We start from the raw sequence: 17634 nt of genomic DNA, 5'->3' as shown, positions 1-17634 counted from the left end.
TAAGTATATTGCATATTGTCACCACGGCCAGGTCCTGGGGAGATGGGGAGGTGCTCTGGCCTTGTGTTTACAGATGAGCCATCCACCGCTCTGATAAGCACATGCAGAGGAAGATGCCAGAGCTGGGACTTGCAGGACAGCAAAATCTGTGACCAGGAGACTGTAGAGACCCCTGGAGCCCTTCCGATCTTCTTTTGGGATCCGAGCTAAAGGATAAGCCTCTTGTTTATGTTCTCCGCCTTGACTCTCCACGTTGGGAAGAGGGTTAACTTCCTGCAGTTGTATAATTTGAAATTTGAAAGCAATACGTGACAAGCCTTTCGCCTTTCACAGACTCCGTGCCGGTCAGCAAGCGTGTGTTCCGTACCCCCTCTGCGCGGCAACTTTCAGGTTCAAAGCTGATTAGTGGGATGGTGTGGGTCAGATTGGTTCCCGGCTCGGTGTTGATGGTCCTCCTCTGGGGAAAATGGGGTCTGTCGGGGCTGTTTGTGGTCACTGGCGTGAGGCTGACCCTCCCAGCCATGTTGACGGTGGAGAAAGTTCTGGTGAGTGGCGTTGCCTCAGGGCTTGCTCGTTTCTGTGTGTCGGATGTGGACAGAGCTCTGTGACCGTGACTGACCGGACCAGGTCCTTTCCTTTGAGGATGTGCATTTCTATTCAAATCATATGCACTGGTTTGTTGGAGTCGATGATGTCCTTCTCTTCCAGGTCCTAGGCTTATTTGGAATGAAAAATCCCCTGGTTATATAAGAGGAACCCAAGTACCTATTTTCTTACCTGCACTTCTTCTTCACATGGCCCCCGTCCTTGGCAAAGAACCCAGCCCGAGACCCACACTTACGCCAGTGGAGGTGCCATCACCCCACATCCTCTTGGAAATTTCTCTTTGGGAACTGCTGGGGGCGCCTTCTCCTGAGCTTCCTCAGTGGGCCCAAGCTTTGGCCTTTGAGCACAGAGTGAAATTGTTTTGCCGTCAAGTTGAACAGCATATCAGGGACGGTATTTTTCGGGCGTAAAGAGAAGATGAGTCTTACAAAGTCATGAGACCCGCTCTCTTGGGTGGCTTGAAAACTCTGTTTGAAGTCTCCAGAGAAGGGTGTCGGAAATGGGTTCAGGTGACCGTGGCATTGCTGAAACGGCTCTGCAGCAGGCTCCTCGGGTGACTGTTTCGAAGGACGATGCTGATGGTTTCAAAGGTGGCCTTGGGGTCCCCGCACAGCTGCTTCTGGGAGGGAAACCCCACACCGAATCTCTCCCAGATGCTTTGAGCTGACAGTGGAGGGGGAGTCCCCAGGTGCGGAGGGGCAGGGCCCCCCCCATATCCCGCGCGCATCCCCTTCCGCCCTGCAACGCTGACCTCAGGGTGTTCTGCTGTTATCGCCGCATAGCAGCTGGACCCAAAGTTCCTGGGGATCACCTCCCCTGGGATATCCCTCACTAATGCCCCTGCCACTCTGATGCCCCACCCCCACCACCTTCTCCTGAATTCACCCCTGTGCGGGGCCAGAACACCTGAACAAGGTGTGTGACAAGAGCACAAGGCCACAGGGATAACACTGGGGAGATAAACTAGGGCACAGTCTACACTGGAGTGCCGTTCACCCATCTCCAGCCTGTGACTCCCAGTCCAGGACCCCAGGAATGACTTCAAAGACGAGCACGCTCTTCACAAAGCCAGGCCCCAAGTCCGCCAGACTGCCCCCCTCCTGCCGTCCAGGGTCCGTGTCCCTAATTTCCCATGCCTGTTCCCTTCACAGATGGCTGCCTCCAGGACACCTCTCCCTTCAGGGGAGCCCCAGGTCTGTGGGTTCAGGGTGATGCAGGTCTCAGCATGCCACATAGTGAGCCTGCCCAGGACCCCAAGTGCCTTCCCTCCAGGCCCTTCCCACACACAGCCTTCTGTCCAGGCCACGCCGGTCTGTGGGCCCTGCCTTCCCTAGGGAGAGGGTTAAACTTGCTCAGTCACTGCAGACAGACTTCTCGCCCTCCTGACACGAGAACATTCTCTGAGTTGGCCTCCTGGTTTGGGCAGGATATTGGGTTGTATAGGAGGGCTGCATTCCAGAACCCTCCCTCCCAGCACATTCCTGATGATCACTTAGGGGGCCTCTGTGCCTGCAGCCTCACCAGCCCTCCAGGCCAGACCGGCCTTGCGTCTGCCCTGCCCTCCCTCCGGTTTGCTCCTGCTCTGCTCCGCCACAGCCATCTGGGCCCCTGAAGCAGCTGCGTTCCTGCCTCCGTCAGCACCTCCCCTCACCCGGTTCCCACTGGACCCGGACCCTGCTGACAAAGATCAGACTTGCTCTCGGGCACTCCCTTCCCGGGGGCAGAGGAGCCCCAGGGTGGGGGGAGGCTGGACATTTTCTTGGCCTCCTCCCACAAGGGACCCTGGGGACTTTATTTCGTACCCTGGGCTGTGGCCGTCCGCCTGGAACGCTCCCCGACCGCGCTCCGGGTCACATTCTTCAGAAGAACTGGCTCGGTGCTTCCCTCCCGCCCCTCCCGGAGCTGCCCTGCAAGGGTTCTTCTCTGTCTCCCACCAGCCTGTCCACGTAGGGCTTCGCGTACCTCTCCCTGCAGCCAAGTCCCCTTGCAGCCTTTCCACGGGACCTTCTTGGTGGCTGACTTCCTGCAGCCACCACCCAGAACACCTTCCCTCCCTCCCTCCCCAGACGGAGGCCCTTCAGCGGCCACTGAAAGCAGTGGCCGCCTTGACTCAGAATTCCCAGACTCCTTTGCAAGGCCAAGCCGCTCCTTGGGACCCGGCCCCCAGAGGCTGAGGGAGCCAGGACCGGCCGCCCTCAACTCCTCCTCCTGGACACTATCTTCCCCTTCTTTCCTTGAACACAACTGGGCTTCTACTCTCTAGTCAGGCCTCTTTTCCCTTCTCCTTGATGTGACCCCGCTTCCCGTCGCCCCGAGGGATGTTGGAGCGGCCTACCCTCTTCTTGCAAAGCGGCCCTTTGGCTCAGGCTCCGAGTTACGGCCTCAGATGCCGACTCCCAGAATCGCCACGCCCATGGGGACATCATTCCTAATGGCTTCAGCCACCGTGGTGGAAGGACCCGGGATTCCTTCCCACAGAGCCCATTCTGCCCCCAAAGCCTGCCTGTAGCTCTCATTCTGTCGTTCTCCAAGAAGAGAGATGAAGGCCTTCCCCGCCATGATGTTGTCTGTCCCTTGGCATCAGACCCTCCCCCTCTGAGATGGTGCTCAATTTCCACCGGCCCTGGGGACCATTGTCCTACACCGGTTGTTTCAGATAGGACACACCCCCGGAAACCAGGCAAGGCCTCAAAGGCTCCAACCAGACTATGTTTTCTTTGGCCCCACGCTGTCCCCTCCTAGCTCTGGTCACCCCGCAAGCACTTGGGAGTCCTCCTGCCTATGCCTCACACCCTGAGCGTCACTCTCTGGCCAGCTGCGAAGTCCCCAGTTTCCACGGGGTCTCCTGCCACCGTCCCGTAAAGGCCGCAAGGTCTTGCCTCCAACAGCTGCTGCCGGCGTGAGCCCCGTGCTGGTCGCTCCGCACGCCGGCAGCAGTCTGCTCCCCAGACCAGGCCAGGAGCCTGGCTGCTGCTTTCTTCCCGTATTTTCCTTTTAGCCCTCCCACTCCTGGCAGCCCTGGGGACCTTATTAAGATAATGCAATGTCATTAGCAGTGGCAGCAGGAAGAGGGTTTGTCTCAGACCATCAGGTTACCAAGAAGTCTGGGCGGATGGTGCTGGGAAAGCATTATCGTGACCGGGAGCCCTCGTGGAGGCCGAGGCCCCCGGGCGAGACCCCGCAGCCCTCGCTTTCACTCAGGAGAATGAGCTCATGAGGACAGGCGCATCTTTCCCACAATAAGCTCTCCGGGCTGGAAGGGGGAATGCAGATCAAGGCTCGGGCACACGTGGCCGGGGCTGCTCCCAGTGCAGAGGAAAGGAAGGGGGTGGCAGACAAGGGAATCAGGGTGACCAAGAGCACGTTGGAACTGGAGTAGGGGGTCCTGAGAGCCGATCCGGCAGCTGCAGGCCAGCGGTCAGTCGACAAACGAGCCACGAGCCCCCCGCTGCGTGTTCAGTGCCATGCGCCATCTGCACAGGATACAGAAGCGTCTGGCAGATCCTCACCCAAGCAGATCTGGTACCTTCGGCGCCGCAGACTGAGCGTGAGCGAGGGCTGAGAGAGCAGTGCCGGCCGGGCTCACGCTAAGTGCTGCTCCAGGAGGGACCGGAGGGCTCAGGGTCTCTGCGGACTGGGGCACCTTGGAAAGGGCACCAGAGTGGTCATCAGGAACCCCAGGCTCAGGGCCCTGGTTCTGCCTCTCGTTGCCTGTATGACTTTGGCCTCCTCCCCTCTCTGAGCCTCAGCTTCCCCACGTGTAACGTGAGGGGCTTGGAGCAGGCGCTTCCTAAAGTTGCCCCCAGACCTCTGATTCCGTTCACATATGGCCCAAGATCAGGGAAGACGTGGACGCATTACTGCAGCCTCTCTGCCCCAGTTTCCTCACGACAGTGATGGCGACACGTCCTCCACAGGCTTCCGCGAGATAAGGCGTAACTGCTGGGTGCCCAGCAAGCACCTGGTCCATGCTACTGGTTAGTACGGAGAGCCTTGGTTCCTTATCTGCAGTAGCCGGGACCAGTGCTCCTCGCCCATCCGTGTGCTCCCCCTGCATCATCTTGCGGCCCGGGCTTCCAACGAGACAGGGCTGCAGGAGCCAGGGACAGGGAGGTGGCTCTACAGAGGGACAGCTCAGGAAAACGGCACACGTGCTGGCCCCTGCCCTGGAAATAACACGCATAGAAAATAAAAGCAGCAAAGGCACCTCTGAGCACTGTTTTTTCATCTGCCAAGAGTACCCGTACGGTCGAAAGGGGCCACAGTACGGAGAGAGAGGCTTGGCTCCCGGAGCTCACGCCCTGCAGGGGGGGCAGGGAAGGGGGGACAAATCTGATACCTATGGGGTCATTTGGGAACAGGAGACGGTGATGCTGACACGTTGTCTTCTGTTGCTCCCTCCTTGCCCCTCAGTGACCTGGCTTGAGGTACAGTACTCAGGTCGCAGGTGCTCTGGAAGGCGAGGGTGAAGGACGGGGCCTGGGTGGACAGGGAAAGGCTTGTAGAGGATTGCCCTTGAATCTGACCTTGAAAGGTTGGCGGGAGGGGGAGGAGGGGGAGTTGGGAGTGGGAGACATTTCAGGCAGGGCGGTTTGCAAAAGTAAACTGAGAGAGAGGTGCAGGGAGGAGGGGGGCCGGAGCCAAGGGCTCACGGCTGGAAAGGAAAGAGGGCACACGCTGACATCCGGGGTTGGACCTCTGGTGGGAGCCCAGAGATGGAGCGCTGGCGTGGGAACACGAGAGCTGCGCAGAAAGGGAAGGACACAGGGTGGACCAAACATCCACATCTCACAGTATGGCAGGCTCCGCATTGGAGGGAGGGAAGCCTGGAAGCCCAGCTCGTGCCTGCGGGTGGCCAGGATACAAAGTGACCAGAGCACGGCCTGCTAGTGGAACAGCGTATCCATGCGCTGTGCGGGTGCAGTACTGTGGGGGCCGGGGGCGAGCAAGTAGGTGGGTGATCTCTTTTTTCCCAGCTTCGTTGAGATATAACTGGCGTCTAACATGGAAGCTTATACAATGTCGTGAGACCACAGTAATGTGGTGGTGAACACGTTAACACATCCATCACCTCAGATAGGGGTAAAACAACCATAATGCATGAAGCCAACTAGCGAGAAAGAGATTCAGTGTAAGCCCATTACCCAGAACACCCAGAACATTCGAACACTTACAGAACACCAGAGGTCACAATGGTGCAGCCCAGTGTCCCCCCCTATTGTAGAGGTCAGGAAACTGGGGCCCAGGGCAGCTAAGGACCTGGTCCAGTTCTTGGAGTGTGGCTGGCCCCGGGCCTCTCAACGCGCATGTGCATGAAATCCACGCGCAAAGGTCGTTACAGGAATAAGGAGGAGACGTGACCTTAGAAAGCCATCCCTCTCTGTCCTCGCTTTCCTCATCTTGAGAGTTAAGGGACTGAATGAAATCAGTATTTTCAAGGTCCTCGCAAATATACTGCTAAAATGCAGGTTGCTGGGCGCACTGACTCAGACTGTGAATCACAACATGTTAATGGGATCCTGGTAGACTGGATGATCTCTAACTTTCTTTTCCAGGACTAACATAGCATAAGCTTTGCAGCTGTACCCTCCACTGCTCCCACAAAAGTCTCCATTAGGGACAGCCAGCTCCTGCCCAGGGCTGAGCCCCTCCCAAGGCATGCCCCGGTCTTCTGGCCCCAGCGTCCGAAAGCTGGCTGCAAATGCCCTGTTTTGATTGTCCTAGTCTGCACTTTCTGAGGCAGCCCTGACTCCCTCACAGGCTGGAAGTCCCCGGTTTGAAAATCTACCCTTTCTCAACCTCAGAAGAGCTTGCAAACAAACCATACCTCAGACTGCTCCCCACGCTCCTTGGCCCCTCGTGCCTGGACACCTTTGGGAAAGCTGCTTGACTTCTCTGAGCCTCAACTCTTCCTCTAAGTGAGGAAATTATTCTGGGTATGTTGAATCTAACTCATACAGACTCAGCTTCTCTCATCAGTCCTGGACAATAGGAACTGATGTCTGGCCCCAGGTTCAGTTCTGCACAGAGAGGTTAAGTAACTTTCCTGAGGTCACCCAGAAGGTTAGTGGTGGGTCCGCAGCTGCAGCAGGGGCTCCCAGACCTCTAATGGGGGCCCCACTCCTACACCACAACTTGCCTCTAAATAACAACCTCCCAGGGTCATTGAAACGGTGTAGTCGTCAGCCCATAGCAGGTGCTCAGTAAAAGGAAGTCACCTTCTCAGCACCTCCTACACATGCCAGCTAACTGCTGCTAAGATGTGACTTAATCTGGATGCTCTAATGAAAAGCTTGGGAGAAGTTGTGGATATTTACAGTGGGCCCTTAATATCTAAAGATTTACCATTTGCACCGTCCATTATTTGAGGGTGACCCTCAGCATCAATACTAATTATGTGCAACAGTGATTTTGAAAAATATCCACCTTATAAGGTTATGGTGGGAGTAAGTGAGTTGATATACTTAAAGCCCCACTGATGACTCCAACGGAGTCCTCCACCGGGCCCTGGTGAGGACACAAGTCCCGTAGCCAGTGAGCGCGCCCAGCTGACCACCTGGCATCGGCATTTCCCTGAGAGCCTAGATGAATGTGTGAGTCCCAAGACACGTCCCTCATGACTAGATCGCGTTGCTGCTGGGGCACAAAGGGCACTGTGCACCCCACTTCTGCAGCAGTGAGGAAAGAGGCGTGAGTTCTAGCCTCAGCTCTGCCATTACTCTCTGGGTGGCCCTGGCGAGTTCCCCTTCCTGGGCCCCAGTTTGCCCACCAGCAAAGGTGGCTCTCAAAGTGATGCATGGACCCATGGACCCGCAGCACCAGCAGCGGCATCTGGCAGCTTGTTAGGAATGCGTGTTCCCTGCCCTCTCCCCCTGGGGACCTCCCAAAGCACCATCTCCGGGAGTGGGGCCCAGCATGCTGCTTCATCAAGCCCTGAGAGCCGTGCTTAGGCAGGCTCAAGTTTGAGACCCACTGGCCCCTATGCTCGCTTAAGCCCCTTCCTCTTCAAACCCCCCAGTCACCTGGATGAAATGTGGGTTATAGACACCATAAGGGCAGTATGCTGTGGCTGGGGAAGGGAGCGTGGGATGTCACAGCAGGGTGCCATGCAGCCTGGGCGCAGCTGGTGGCTCGTGGGAGGGGCAGGGACAGAGAATGTGGGGGAGAGGAGGGTCTGGTGTGCGGGGACACCTGCCGGCTTCGGAAGCTGCATTCACTTCCTCCTCCCTCCCCCCATCTCCATCTCCCAGGTGCCCTGGGCCTTCCTGGGAGCACAGGTAGAAGGGGTGGACCCGTCCTGGTCCAGTGTACCTAAGAATGTCCTTTTCTCTCCTGCCCCGCCCAGGGGGAAGCGGTCCAAAAATGAGAGCCAGTGAGACCTCTAGCGGCCAGGGGACACCAGGAGACCAGGACCTGCTCCTGCTGTCCTGCGGTTGGTTATATTGAGCATGGTTTAAATCTGGCCATTTCAGGGCGAATGCCTGGGCTCTGCATCTGTTCTGACCTCAAACCCGAGGCAAAAATTACAGACAGATGCCCCACCCCGGGGCCACACCTTCGGGGGGAAGGTAGGAGACAGGACGCAGAGCTCGTTGGCCTGCCAGGCCTGGTGGGGGAAGGCTGCGGAAGGACCCCGAGAGGGGTTCTTGCAGCCCACCTGACTCCACTTCGGCCAGGCTGGAAGGCTCCTCTAGCTGCCTTGTGCAGCGCTCGGTCTTTAGGAAGACAGCCCCGCGATGTCAGTGTTCCTTGCGAGATCACCAGGAGGTGTGTTGAATCTAGTTTGACACAAACCCGGATTCTCTCCGTCAGCCCCGGACAATAGGAACTGTGTCTAATGCTAAATTCAGCTCTGTGCAGAGACGTTGAGTAACTTGCCTAAGGTCTTTCAGCATGTTCGCGGTGGGTCTGCAGCTGGAGCAGGGGCTCCCAAACCCCAACGGAGCCCCACCTTTACACCATACCTTCCCTCTGAATAATAGCACGTAAATCCTAAAAAGCTTTGCCCTAGATTAGGCTACATTCTTGTCGCACCTGGCTCTTTTGTAAACCCTGGAATTCTCCGCAGACAAAGAGGAAAGCCCACAGCTTGGGATGCGAAACCACAGTGCAGGAGACTTGAACGAGGTGTGCCCGGCTTCTGTAGCCTCCCAGATTAGTGCCGAGGACAGACAGATCTCCAGAGCCCAGGGGCCAGGATGGGGCAAAGGCACGGGAGGAACAGGAGGGAAGACCTGCCTGGAGACAGTGGGCGTGAAATTAAGGCGCAAGGCGGTGTCAGAGGTTGCCACACCGCGCAAGGGCTAAGGCCAGGCTGCTGACTTGTGGGGAGAAGTGTCCCCGACAGGCCCATTTTCCAGCGTGCGAGCCGGGGCCTCCGACAAAGGGTGCGGCTTCCTTACTCGGAGCTGACGAGTAAGCGGGGTCCTGGAGGGAAGGAGGCCTTTCGGGACACCGCTCCTTCTCCAGCCCTCTGATCCAGGTGAGTAGCCACACCCGTTTGCAGTGAGGCCGCGTTTGCAAGTAAATCCTAGCACGGGGGCCCGTTTCTGGAGTTGGACGCCACGGCCGTGGCCAGTTGGAGCGGGTTGTGGAGGAAGGGGGAAGGGGCTGGGGGGCGCGGCTCCCGGGGTTCCCCGCGGGGACTGACCGCCGCCTCTGCGTTCGCAGGCAGGACAAGCTGAAGATCCACATGCGGAAGCACACGGGGGAGCGGCCCTACCTGTGCATCCACTGCAACGCCAAGTTCGTGCACAACTACGACCTCAAGAACCACATGCGCATCCACACGGGCGTGCGGCCCTACCAGTGCGAGTTCTGCTACAAGAGCTTCACGCGCTCCGACCACCTGCACCGCCACATCAAGCGCCAGAGTTGCCGCATGGCCCGGCCCCGGCGCGGCCGCAAGCCCGCCGCCTGGAGGGCCGCCAGCCTGCTCTTCGGGCCCGGAGGCCCCGCGCCGGAGAAGGCGGCCTTCGTGATGCCGCCCGCGCTGGGCGAGGTGGGCGGCCACCTGGGCGGGACGGCCGTGTGCCTCCCCGGCCCCAGCCCCGCCAAGCACTTCCTGGCGGCGCCCAAGGGCGCGCTGAGCCTGCAGGAGCTGGAGAGGCAGTTCGAGGAGACGCAGATGAAGCTGTTCGGGCGCGCGCAGCTGGAGGCCGAGAGGAACGCGGGGGGCCTCTTGGCCTTCGCGCTGGCCGAGAACGTGGCGGCCGCGCGGCCCTACTTCCCGCTGCCCGACCCGTGGGCCGCGGGCCTGGCCGGCCTCCCCGGGCTCGCCGGCCTCAACCACGTGGCCTCCATGTCTGAAGCCAACAACTAGGCTGGTCTTTGTCGATCCCAGTCCAGCGGCCCTTGCCCCCTCTCCCACCAGGCGTCCCCTGCCCTACCCAGTGGGTCTGGACTGTTTCTTTCAAATCACAAAGGAAAAGAACGAAAACGTATTAGCAGCAGCAGTGGTATTTTCTAGGCCTCCCAAGGCCTCCTGCATCCCTTTTGGTGGTGTCTGAGGTGGGCATCTCCTCCCACAGGGCCTGGCCTCTACCTGGCTGGCTCTCCAGCTGTCACACACAAACTCACAGGGACCCGTGCCCCGAGGAGGCCACACCCTGGGTGCCCAGGAGCACTCTGGAGCTGCGTGTGGGGCTCGATGGAGGAAGGCAGCTTGGCCAGAGGCAGACCAGGTGGAACAGGGACGAGGCCTACCGAGGGGCCTGGGGCGCCCATCCTAGCTGAGCCACCATTCTACGGCGGAGTCCCTGCTGACCCTGCTCTGGTGGGTCACTTTTCTCGTCTCCAGCCATCCCGGGATCCTTGTGGGAAATGCCCCATTGGCAGGGAAGGCTCCTGGAGTCCGGTCCATTTTTCCTCACCGTCCTGTAACCTTGGACGGGTCGGTCGTCTCTACCCTGCTCCGAAGGGGAGCTGGCAATTTAGTTTCCCCTCTTGCACCCACCCCCACACATGTACACACCTGTCCCCCCCCCGCCCCCCACAAAAGAACTGAGAAGGTGGGAGCTTTGCACGCCTAAAGTCTCTGGTGAAACCGTCTATCTTGCCGGATTTAGTTTTCTCACATCCACCTCTCTATTAGCACAGGTGAGGAATGTGGCCACCCTAGACAGGAGTGACAAAGAAGGGCTGAGATGTGCCGTGTCCACAGGCAGCTGTGGGGAACTCCAAATACTCCCCACCTCTCCAGGCAGGCAGGCCACCGTGGAAGCCAGGGCCCCTGGGGACGACTAGTTAGCATTGACTCCCTCTCCAGGGCTGTGCAAAGTCTCTTGGGACTCCTGGGGCCAACACGGAAGGGCCGAGAGTCACCTCCTAACACCTGGCGGCTGCCCCCCTCTGCCCTGTTTCCTAGAAACAGACAAAACACCCGGTTACCCAGGGTTTATGTTTGTTGTGGGTTTCTCAGGGCTCCGGTATTGCTGGGGATTGCCCCCTTTGCTGTGTTTGAACACCCTCAAGCCCTCCCTCGTGGCTCGGGCAGGAAGCTGGGTGGTTTGGCTTCCCTCGGTGGTGGGAGGCGGGGCCCGGCTCCAGTAGGGGTCTCGGGGGCTCTGTGAGTCACAGCTGCCCACACGCACGCATGCACGCACGCACGCTCTCCCTGGTTCACAAGCTAGCAGTAGGTCTCGAGAAGGAAGACAGCTTTGCTGGCCCTGTGCCTCCCTCTTCTCTCCCCTTTCCTGCCCTCCATCCCTTCTCTTGCTGAGTTTGCCTTTGTTTCTCGGTAGTCCCAATGGTAGGAGGGTTCATCTGCATGGATTACCCAGGGCCGGTGTCCCCAGTCCGGGAGCTGCGGGCACAAGAGACTTCGGCTCTTCCTATCGCCTTGGCTTCTTCCTGAGCAAACACACACACACAAAAGAACAAAAAGGCCAGAGAAGACCACAGACTCTGTCACTCTCCAGCTCCCCAGAAGAGGACCCTGACTCCACACCCCACCAGACGCCGTTCCGACCAGAGGAAACTGGTCCTGACCCCCTTCTGTCTTCAGACACCATCCTTCTGGGCAGCCACCTCTTAGACTCCTGTCTCTGTTTCTGACACTTGCTTCTGGGACCCATCAGCCAACATCCCCGTGTTCCCTCCCCATCAGCCAAGGGGTTGGGGCTGACCCAAACTTTCAAAGAAAACAAGGAAAAATGAACAAATTGGAATCCAGTGGTGTTGGGGCTTTGTTTTTATTTTGTAAAGGTAATGACTTCTTATAAACTCAGTTTTTCAGACAACTGGTTAGTTCTTTTTGTTTTCTCTTGGCTGCAATTTGGAGTTGTATATTGTAAAATATCCAAAGATCTTGAGTACTGTATGATCGAGGAGAACTTGACGCAAATGTTTTGTGGGGGTAGGGGTGGTTGTGTTTTGTTTTGTTTCTTTTTCTTTCCTTTTTTCTTTCTTTCTTTCATTTCTTTCTTTTTTTTTCTTTTTTTTTTTTTTTTTTTGTGTGTGTGTGTTTCAATTTCCCTGTCCCTCTGTGGGGAAACTTTGGAATCTTTTCCTATTTATAACTCTTTTTTATGTGATTGCTTTCTGTAAAATGACACAACAGAGTTTGCCTTAGTGATTCAAAGGACAATCTTCCACAACTTTGGTCGCACGCCGCAGCCCGCCGAGAAAACCTCTCAGCTAATTTTCTGGCCTATTTATTAAACAGTATTAACTGACTTGAGTAAATTACCGCGAGTTGCACTTCTGTGAGAGGTGACCAGCCGCTAGTCGATGGGTAGGTGCTCGCTGTAAAAAAGGACATCAGGTGTCAGGAGCTTACAGTAAATGTCAAAGACACCTTGGCAGAAAGCACAAACCCGTATGTAGTCGCCTGAAGGCCGGTGTTTCGAGTCACAGAAAGCTGTGCCGGCCCGTTTCCTGGTTCAGGTTGACGCCCTCCTTCCGATTCTCGTTTCAGTTGTCAGTGGGCAGCTGCGAGGTAGGGAGGCCAGAACGTAATTCCTCCGGGTCTCCTGCCCTGCAGACGTGTGAGGCACTATTTGACCGTAAGCTTGCCTGTTGGGGATCCCCTTCCTTGCCATGGTAAACATGCTTAGGTACCGAATGCAGCACGTCTCCGGACAGGGCAAATCTGGGTTTCCAGACTCCTCCGAGCTGTGTGTCCTCGGGCTAACCACTTCCCTACTCTGGGCCTCCCTTTCCTCACCTCTAACGACAAAGGGGAGTAAGTACCCAGAGCTTCTCCAAGTGCTCCACCCGAACACCCTCCAGCAGCCGGGGGCAGTCCGTTGGAGAACGGGGCCTGAACGCCACAAAACTGCCCGAAGCCACCTTCCCACAGTGTAAGTCTGCAGCTGCAGGTTGTGGCTTCGAAAATCACGCGTCCACCTTGAATCGTGTAGTATAGATGCATTTGCCTTAATAGAAAAACATCACCTTGAACTACTTGCCAGTTACACTACTTGTCTTTTCCCCAGGATCTTCCAGTAAAGTCAGAATGTTCCTTAGCGGCCCTGCAGCTTTGAGAGGCCTAAGCTCACGGCTGAGGGCTTGGGGGCCAGCCCAGCTCAGTGCAAGAAATACGAGGCCATGTCGAGATTCCACTCAGCTCAGACATTCTAGGGCCACTGGGTCCTCATCCTGGGGGTCGGTGTCCACTGAATGCTGTAGGCAAACATGGAGAAAGGATAGGGAACTGACTCCAATAGGCCTTGGCCCTTGGGGGCTCCTAAACTCATGTGAGTAAACTCTCCTCTAGTCCTGGCCGGGTGGGCATTCCATAGAGCCCTGCCAGGTATGGCCTGCTCCCTCGGGCTCCAAGGAGGTTAGGGAGTTGGGGTTCTGTCAGCAAAGGAACTCCCAACACAGGGCGGGAGGGAAGGGTCGGAGAATGAGGCCACTGAGGACAGGCCGAAGAAACGTGTGCCTCTTAACCCACAGGGGAAGGCTTAAGGGAATACGTTCGAACAGACCTTGGAACTTCTAAAGCCCTGTCAGGTAGAGGGAGGGTTGGACCAAAAGTCTGGCCAACTCAAACGGATAGGAGGGAGATTCCAGGAGGTAGCTGGGTGTCCAAACACAGGAAGATAACTTCCAGCATCTGGAGTTGCCCTAAAGAGGCACGAGGTCCCTTGTGAGGCAGTGAGCTCTTAGTCATTGGAAGGCTTCAACACAGCCTTTCAAGAATGCCAGAGAGGAGAGTCTCCTCCAGAAGAAGGAGGGCTGCCCCCTGGGTCCTTTCCGTCTGATTTGGGAAAAGGCGAATATATATCCTCACGTGAGCCTGGAAGGACTGTGCCAGAGAGAGTGGGGGACACGTGGAAAAGATGAGCTGGGAAAAGTTCACCAAACTCAGCTCGGTGGCCCAGGGCTGTCCGCCCTCCCCCACCCGCAGCCCTCCTCCGGCCACCTCCAGCAACGCGGGGCCAGAGAAACGGGACCCTGTACAAAAGGCCCTGACTTATTTTGAGGCCCTTCTGTGACCAAACAGTAATGAACCAACAGGAATGAAGACCGTCTCTCACCCTGGGCCTTTATCTGTCCCCAAGGCCCGAACTGACGGCGGAGAACAAAAGTCTCCACTTGGCGGGCTGCAGCGGTCGGTCCGTGTCACATCCCGGCAGCCCTCTCCCCAGACCCCGTTCTTCCTCGTGTCCTGCGACCTGGCCAGCTCGTCCTCCCTGAGGGTTTTCCAAGCTTACCGCAGTGGACGGGCGGGCATTTCCAGAAAGAGCCCAACTGTGTGTTGCCCTTGTGTGTGTGTACTTGCCCTTCTGAGCGCCAAATGCCGTTAGGGCTTCGTAAGGGAAAGAGAAAGAGCAGGGCCTCCTGGCCACAGGCTCCCTCATCCGACAAGTCTGTCACTCTCCAGGAGTGAAGGGTCAGGAGGTCCTGCAGGATGGAAAATGCCACCTGCAGGCAGAGGGCCAGAGGCCCCTCCAGGGACCTGAGACAAATTCCGGAATCGAAAATGTTTGTATCCGGTGGCCTACTTCCCAATCCCCCCAATCCCTCCCCACCCCCCCGCCGTGTCACCCTGTCCCCTTCTCCAGGTGCCACTTCCTATCCCAGCTGTCTTTCAGGACGGAGGGAAGCACTCTGTCTCCTCTTCCCTGCCCTCTGTTGACACCCTGATGGGAGCCTCCGAGGGTGAACGTGACTCACAGGCTCCCTCTCCCGGCCTTTACACACCCCTGCTCCTCGTTCAAGGTGGAAAGAAAGGCCCTGGAGCAAAGCGGTTTCAGGCCTCAAGCAGCCAACAGGGATGGCTCAACAGCCTTGAAATCACCCCTGGACCTCCCCCGCCGCCCCTCACCTCTCCCCTACCCTGCTGAGGGGTGCAGGAGTGGAGGGGGTTGCAGGAAGCAAGCAGATAGCCCCTCTCCCTCCTTTCAGCTTTGAAGCACTGAGGACTGAGTCAAACACGCATTTCCAGCAATTGATGGGGAGAGGATTCCCTGGGGAGGCTTTGCTCATTCTTTCCTCCTTACCACATCCTGGGCAGGGGCTGTTGTGACCTTGAGGGACAGAGCCCACACGGCCTAAACCAAAAACTCTGGGCCCAGAAACGGACTGACAAATAAGGACAAAACATCTCAAATCTGGACCATCCTGGAAAACCTGGAAACTGATCACTTGGGCTGCAGCCAGGCACGCACGCACGCACACCCACACATGCACGCGCACCCGCGCGCACACATGCACGCGCGCACATGCACGCACACGCACACCGAGTCGTCACACAAATGATACGCAGGCGGATGTCATCCCTCCTTGTGACAATAGGAGACACGGCAGTGCGTGGACAAGCCCCAGCAAGGCCATTTTCCCCACAGGCCTCCCTGCTGGAATATTTATAACGCGTACTCTCATTCTCATTCTTGGGATTCCTCTATTCAACCATGAACTTTGACCCTGGCCATAAATGCCAAAGAATAAACAAAGGGGTTTCTGGAATAAGGAAGGAAGATAGAGGGAATCAGACCCTTTCCCGTGTTCCTCTAAAAATGAATACATTACACACACAACCTCTGAGTGACATTAAGTGCTTTATGTTTCTTCAGAGGACTCTGACATCCATTGGTTGACTGGATTTCAGCCCAATGCGGCACATATCCTTATCCCTATTTGTAGCAGTTGAGATTCTTAGCCAAACAGCAGAACCCATCCAGGTAGCTTAAGTAGAAAAGGCATTTATTAAAAATGAGAAGTCTCTTACAGAATCTCCACAAGGGCCGAAGAGTCAGGCTTGCAGTCACCGAGATCAGTTGCGCAGGTTGCATACTGCACAACACCAGGACTCTTGAAGAGGCACTACTCACACCTAGACAGACCTGTATGTTGTAACAGACACTATGTTTGTATATCACAGCCATTTTCCAGCAGATGGCAGTCAAGTGTTCAGAAGTGGTGCCCTTGTCCATATTGCACAAAGTCCAAGGCCTGGAAGCCAGGAACAACCCCCAGGGCGCGCTGTGCCACATTGTTCCAGCGGAGATCTGATTGCTGCCGCTGCTAGGCGGAGACCCCACCGCTCACCCTACTAATACCGGCCCGTGACCCCGGAGCGCCACCCCTTGGCCCACTCCCCACCACCCTGCTGCCCGAAGAAAACAGATCCCACACATCTGGACCTCCTCACCTTGCTCCCCGCCGCGTGGCACCTTGCGCCGGTGCATCTGACTACGACAGCTCACGGCCCATGCCTCGCGGCCTAACCGCAGGCCGCCTGGGAAAGTAAGCCTCCGGCTTCCGCCTTGAGAGGGAAGGACTCATGACGCATATTCTCCAAATAGGAAAAGAGTTCCAATAATGTGGCCTCAAAACACGCCACATACCAAGCGGTTTTCTGCAGATGGGGGGTGGGCCCGAAGCCCGAAGCGGCCAGACGGTGAGGACAAGGGGGCAGGGCCGGCGAGCTGTGGCAGAGACGGGGCTGGAACCCGGATGTGCTGCCTCCTGGCTACCGCACTACGCCGTCCCCTCAGAGGCTGAGGCCCAGAAAGAGCCAAGGAACAAAATTCAGACAATTTAGACAGATTTAGACGATTCAAACAAAGCTCCTACCGGCCGTTTTCCGCCCCCCGACACGCCAAGGGCTCTGCAGCCCTGGAAAACCCTCGTTCAGAGCGCCCCTCACCCCTTGCCCCGGAGACACACAAGCCTACCACCCCGGAGTGTAACCTCGGCCAGGCTGGGTCCCCCTTGTCCCCCTCTTCCTCCCTGCAGGGACCCAGAACTTTAACCCACTTTGCTCTGCCAGTGCCGAGATTCAGGCCCAGGCTCAGGCTCCCTCCTCAACACGGGCTTTTCTAGTTTAATCCGCACAGCAGAGCCCGAGGGTGGGCTTTACTGACAATGGATTTATTATCTTGCCACTTCGATATCATTCCTTACAGGAACGGCATTCTGAGACGCAGAGATGCATTTTCATTTCCTAAAGGCTGGGATTTCCCACGAAGGTGGGCCTTTGCGGGGTGGGGTGGGGGAGGGAGGGCAGGAGGGGGAGGAGGGTGTGGCATAGCAAGAAAGAAGGGAGCAAAATGATACGGGGGCTCGCCACCTTCCTTCCTCCTCCAGATGGAGCTGCTAGTGGCTGGAGAGGATTCCAGAGTCTCCCTCCCCGTCTGCCTTCAGCCCAGCCTCTGCCCCGGGGACTGACCCAGAGCCCCTGTCCTCCCTGGAGCCCCCGCGTTCCGGGCAGCCTTGCTCGGCGCCATAAAAAGAAGGAGGTGACATCTCAGAGAGCTGTCGTGGGGCTGGAGGAGGCCTGTGGAACACCAGCCCCGCCTGCCACTTAGTAGGTGCTCAATCCACGTTGGTTTCCTTCTGTCTTTCCTCTCTGCCCCTTCAACGCCACGCAAAATAATTATGCTTATTTCTGTTTCTCACCTTTTTTCTTTTGTGTTGCTCTTATTCCTCCAATGGAAGAGGAAGGAGGGAAGGGGAGAGGGGCCGAGGGAGGGAGGAAAGGACCAGCGCACGCGGCTTATCCCGGTGCCTGAGTTGTTGTTTTGGATAATCCAATGATGGGGGTTAATCGGCTGCCGGTTCCTGTGGGAAAGCTGG

At 57.2% G+C, this 17634-nt stretch overlaps 1 protein-coding gene and 1 long non-coding RNA gene across 6 annotated transcripts in view; both read left to right on the top strand.

Annotated features, from left to right (window-relative positions):
* Positions 1–12283, top strand: part of ZBTB7C (zinc finger and BTB domain containing 7C) — a 353165-nt gene extending 340882 nt beyond the window's left edge. For all 5 annotated transcript variants that reach the window (XM_047828757.1, XM_047828758.1, XM_047828759.1 and 2 more), the window contains one exon: positions 9277–12283. In XM_047828757.1, coding sequence (XP_047684713.1) covers positions 9277–9928 — 652 coding nt within the window. In that variant the 3' untranslated portion in view covers positions 9929–12283. The remainder of the gene's footprint in view (positions 1–9276) is intronic.
* A 4007-nt stretch (positions 12284–16290) lies between these two features.
* Positions 16291–17343, top strand: LOC125148623 (uncharacterized). The gene is made up of 3 exons (XR_007145667.1): positions 16291–16456; positions 16965–17027; positions 17146–17343. It is a non-coding gene; the product is annotated as an uncharacterized LOC125148623 (long non-coding RNA).
* Positions 17344–17634: the final 291 nt, after the last annotated feature.

Source organism: Prionailurus viverrinus, chromosome D3 (assembly GCF_022837055.1).
Source record: "Prionailurus viverrinus isolate Anna chromosome D3, UM_Priviv_1.0, whole genome shotgun sequence".
NCBI lineage: Eukaryota > Metazoa > Chordata > Mammalia > Carnivora > Felidae > Prionailurus > Prionailurus viverrinus.
This window is presented reverse-complemented; position numbering and strand designations above follow the sequence as displayed.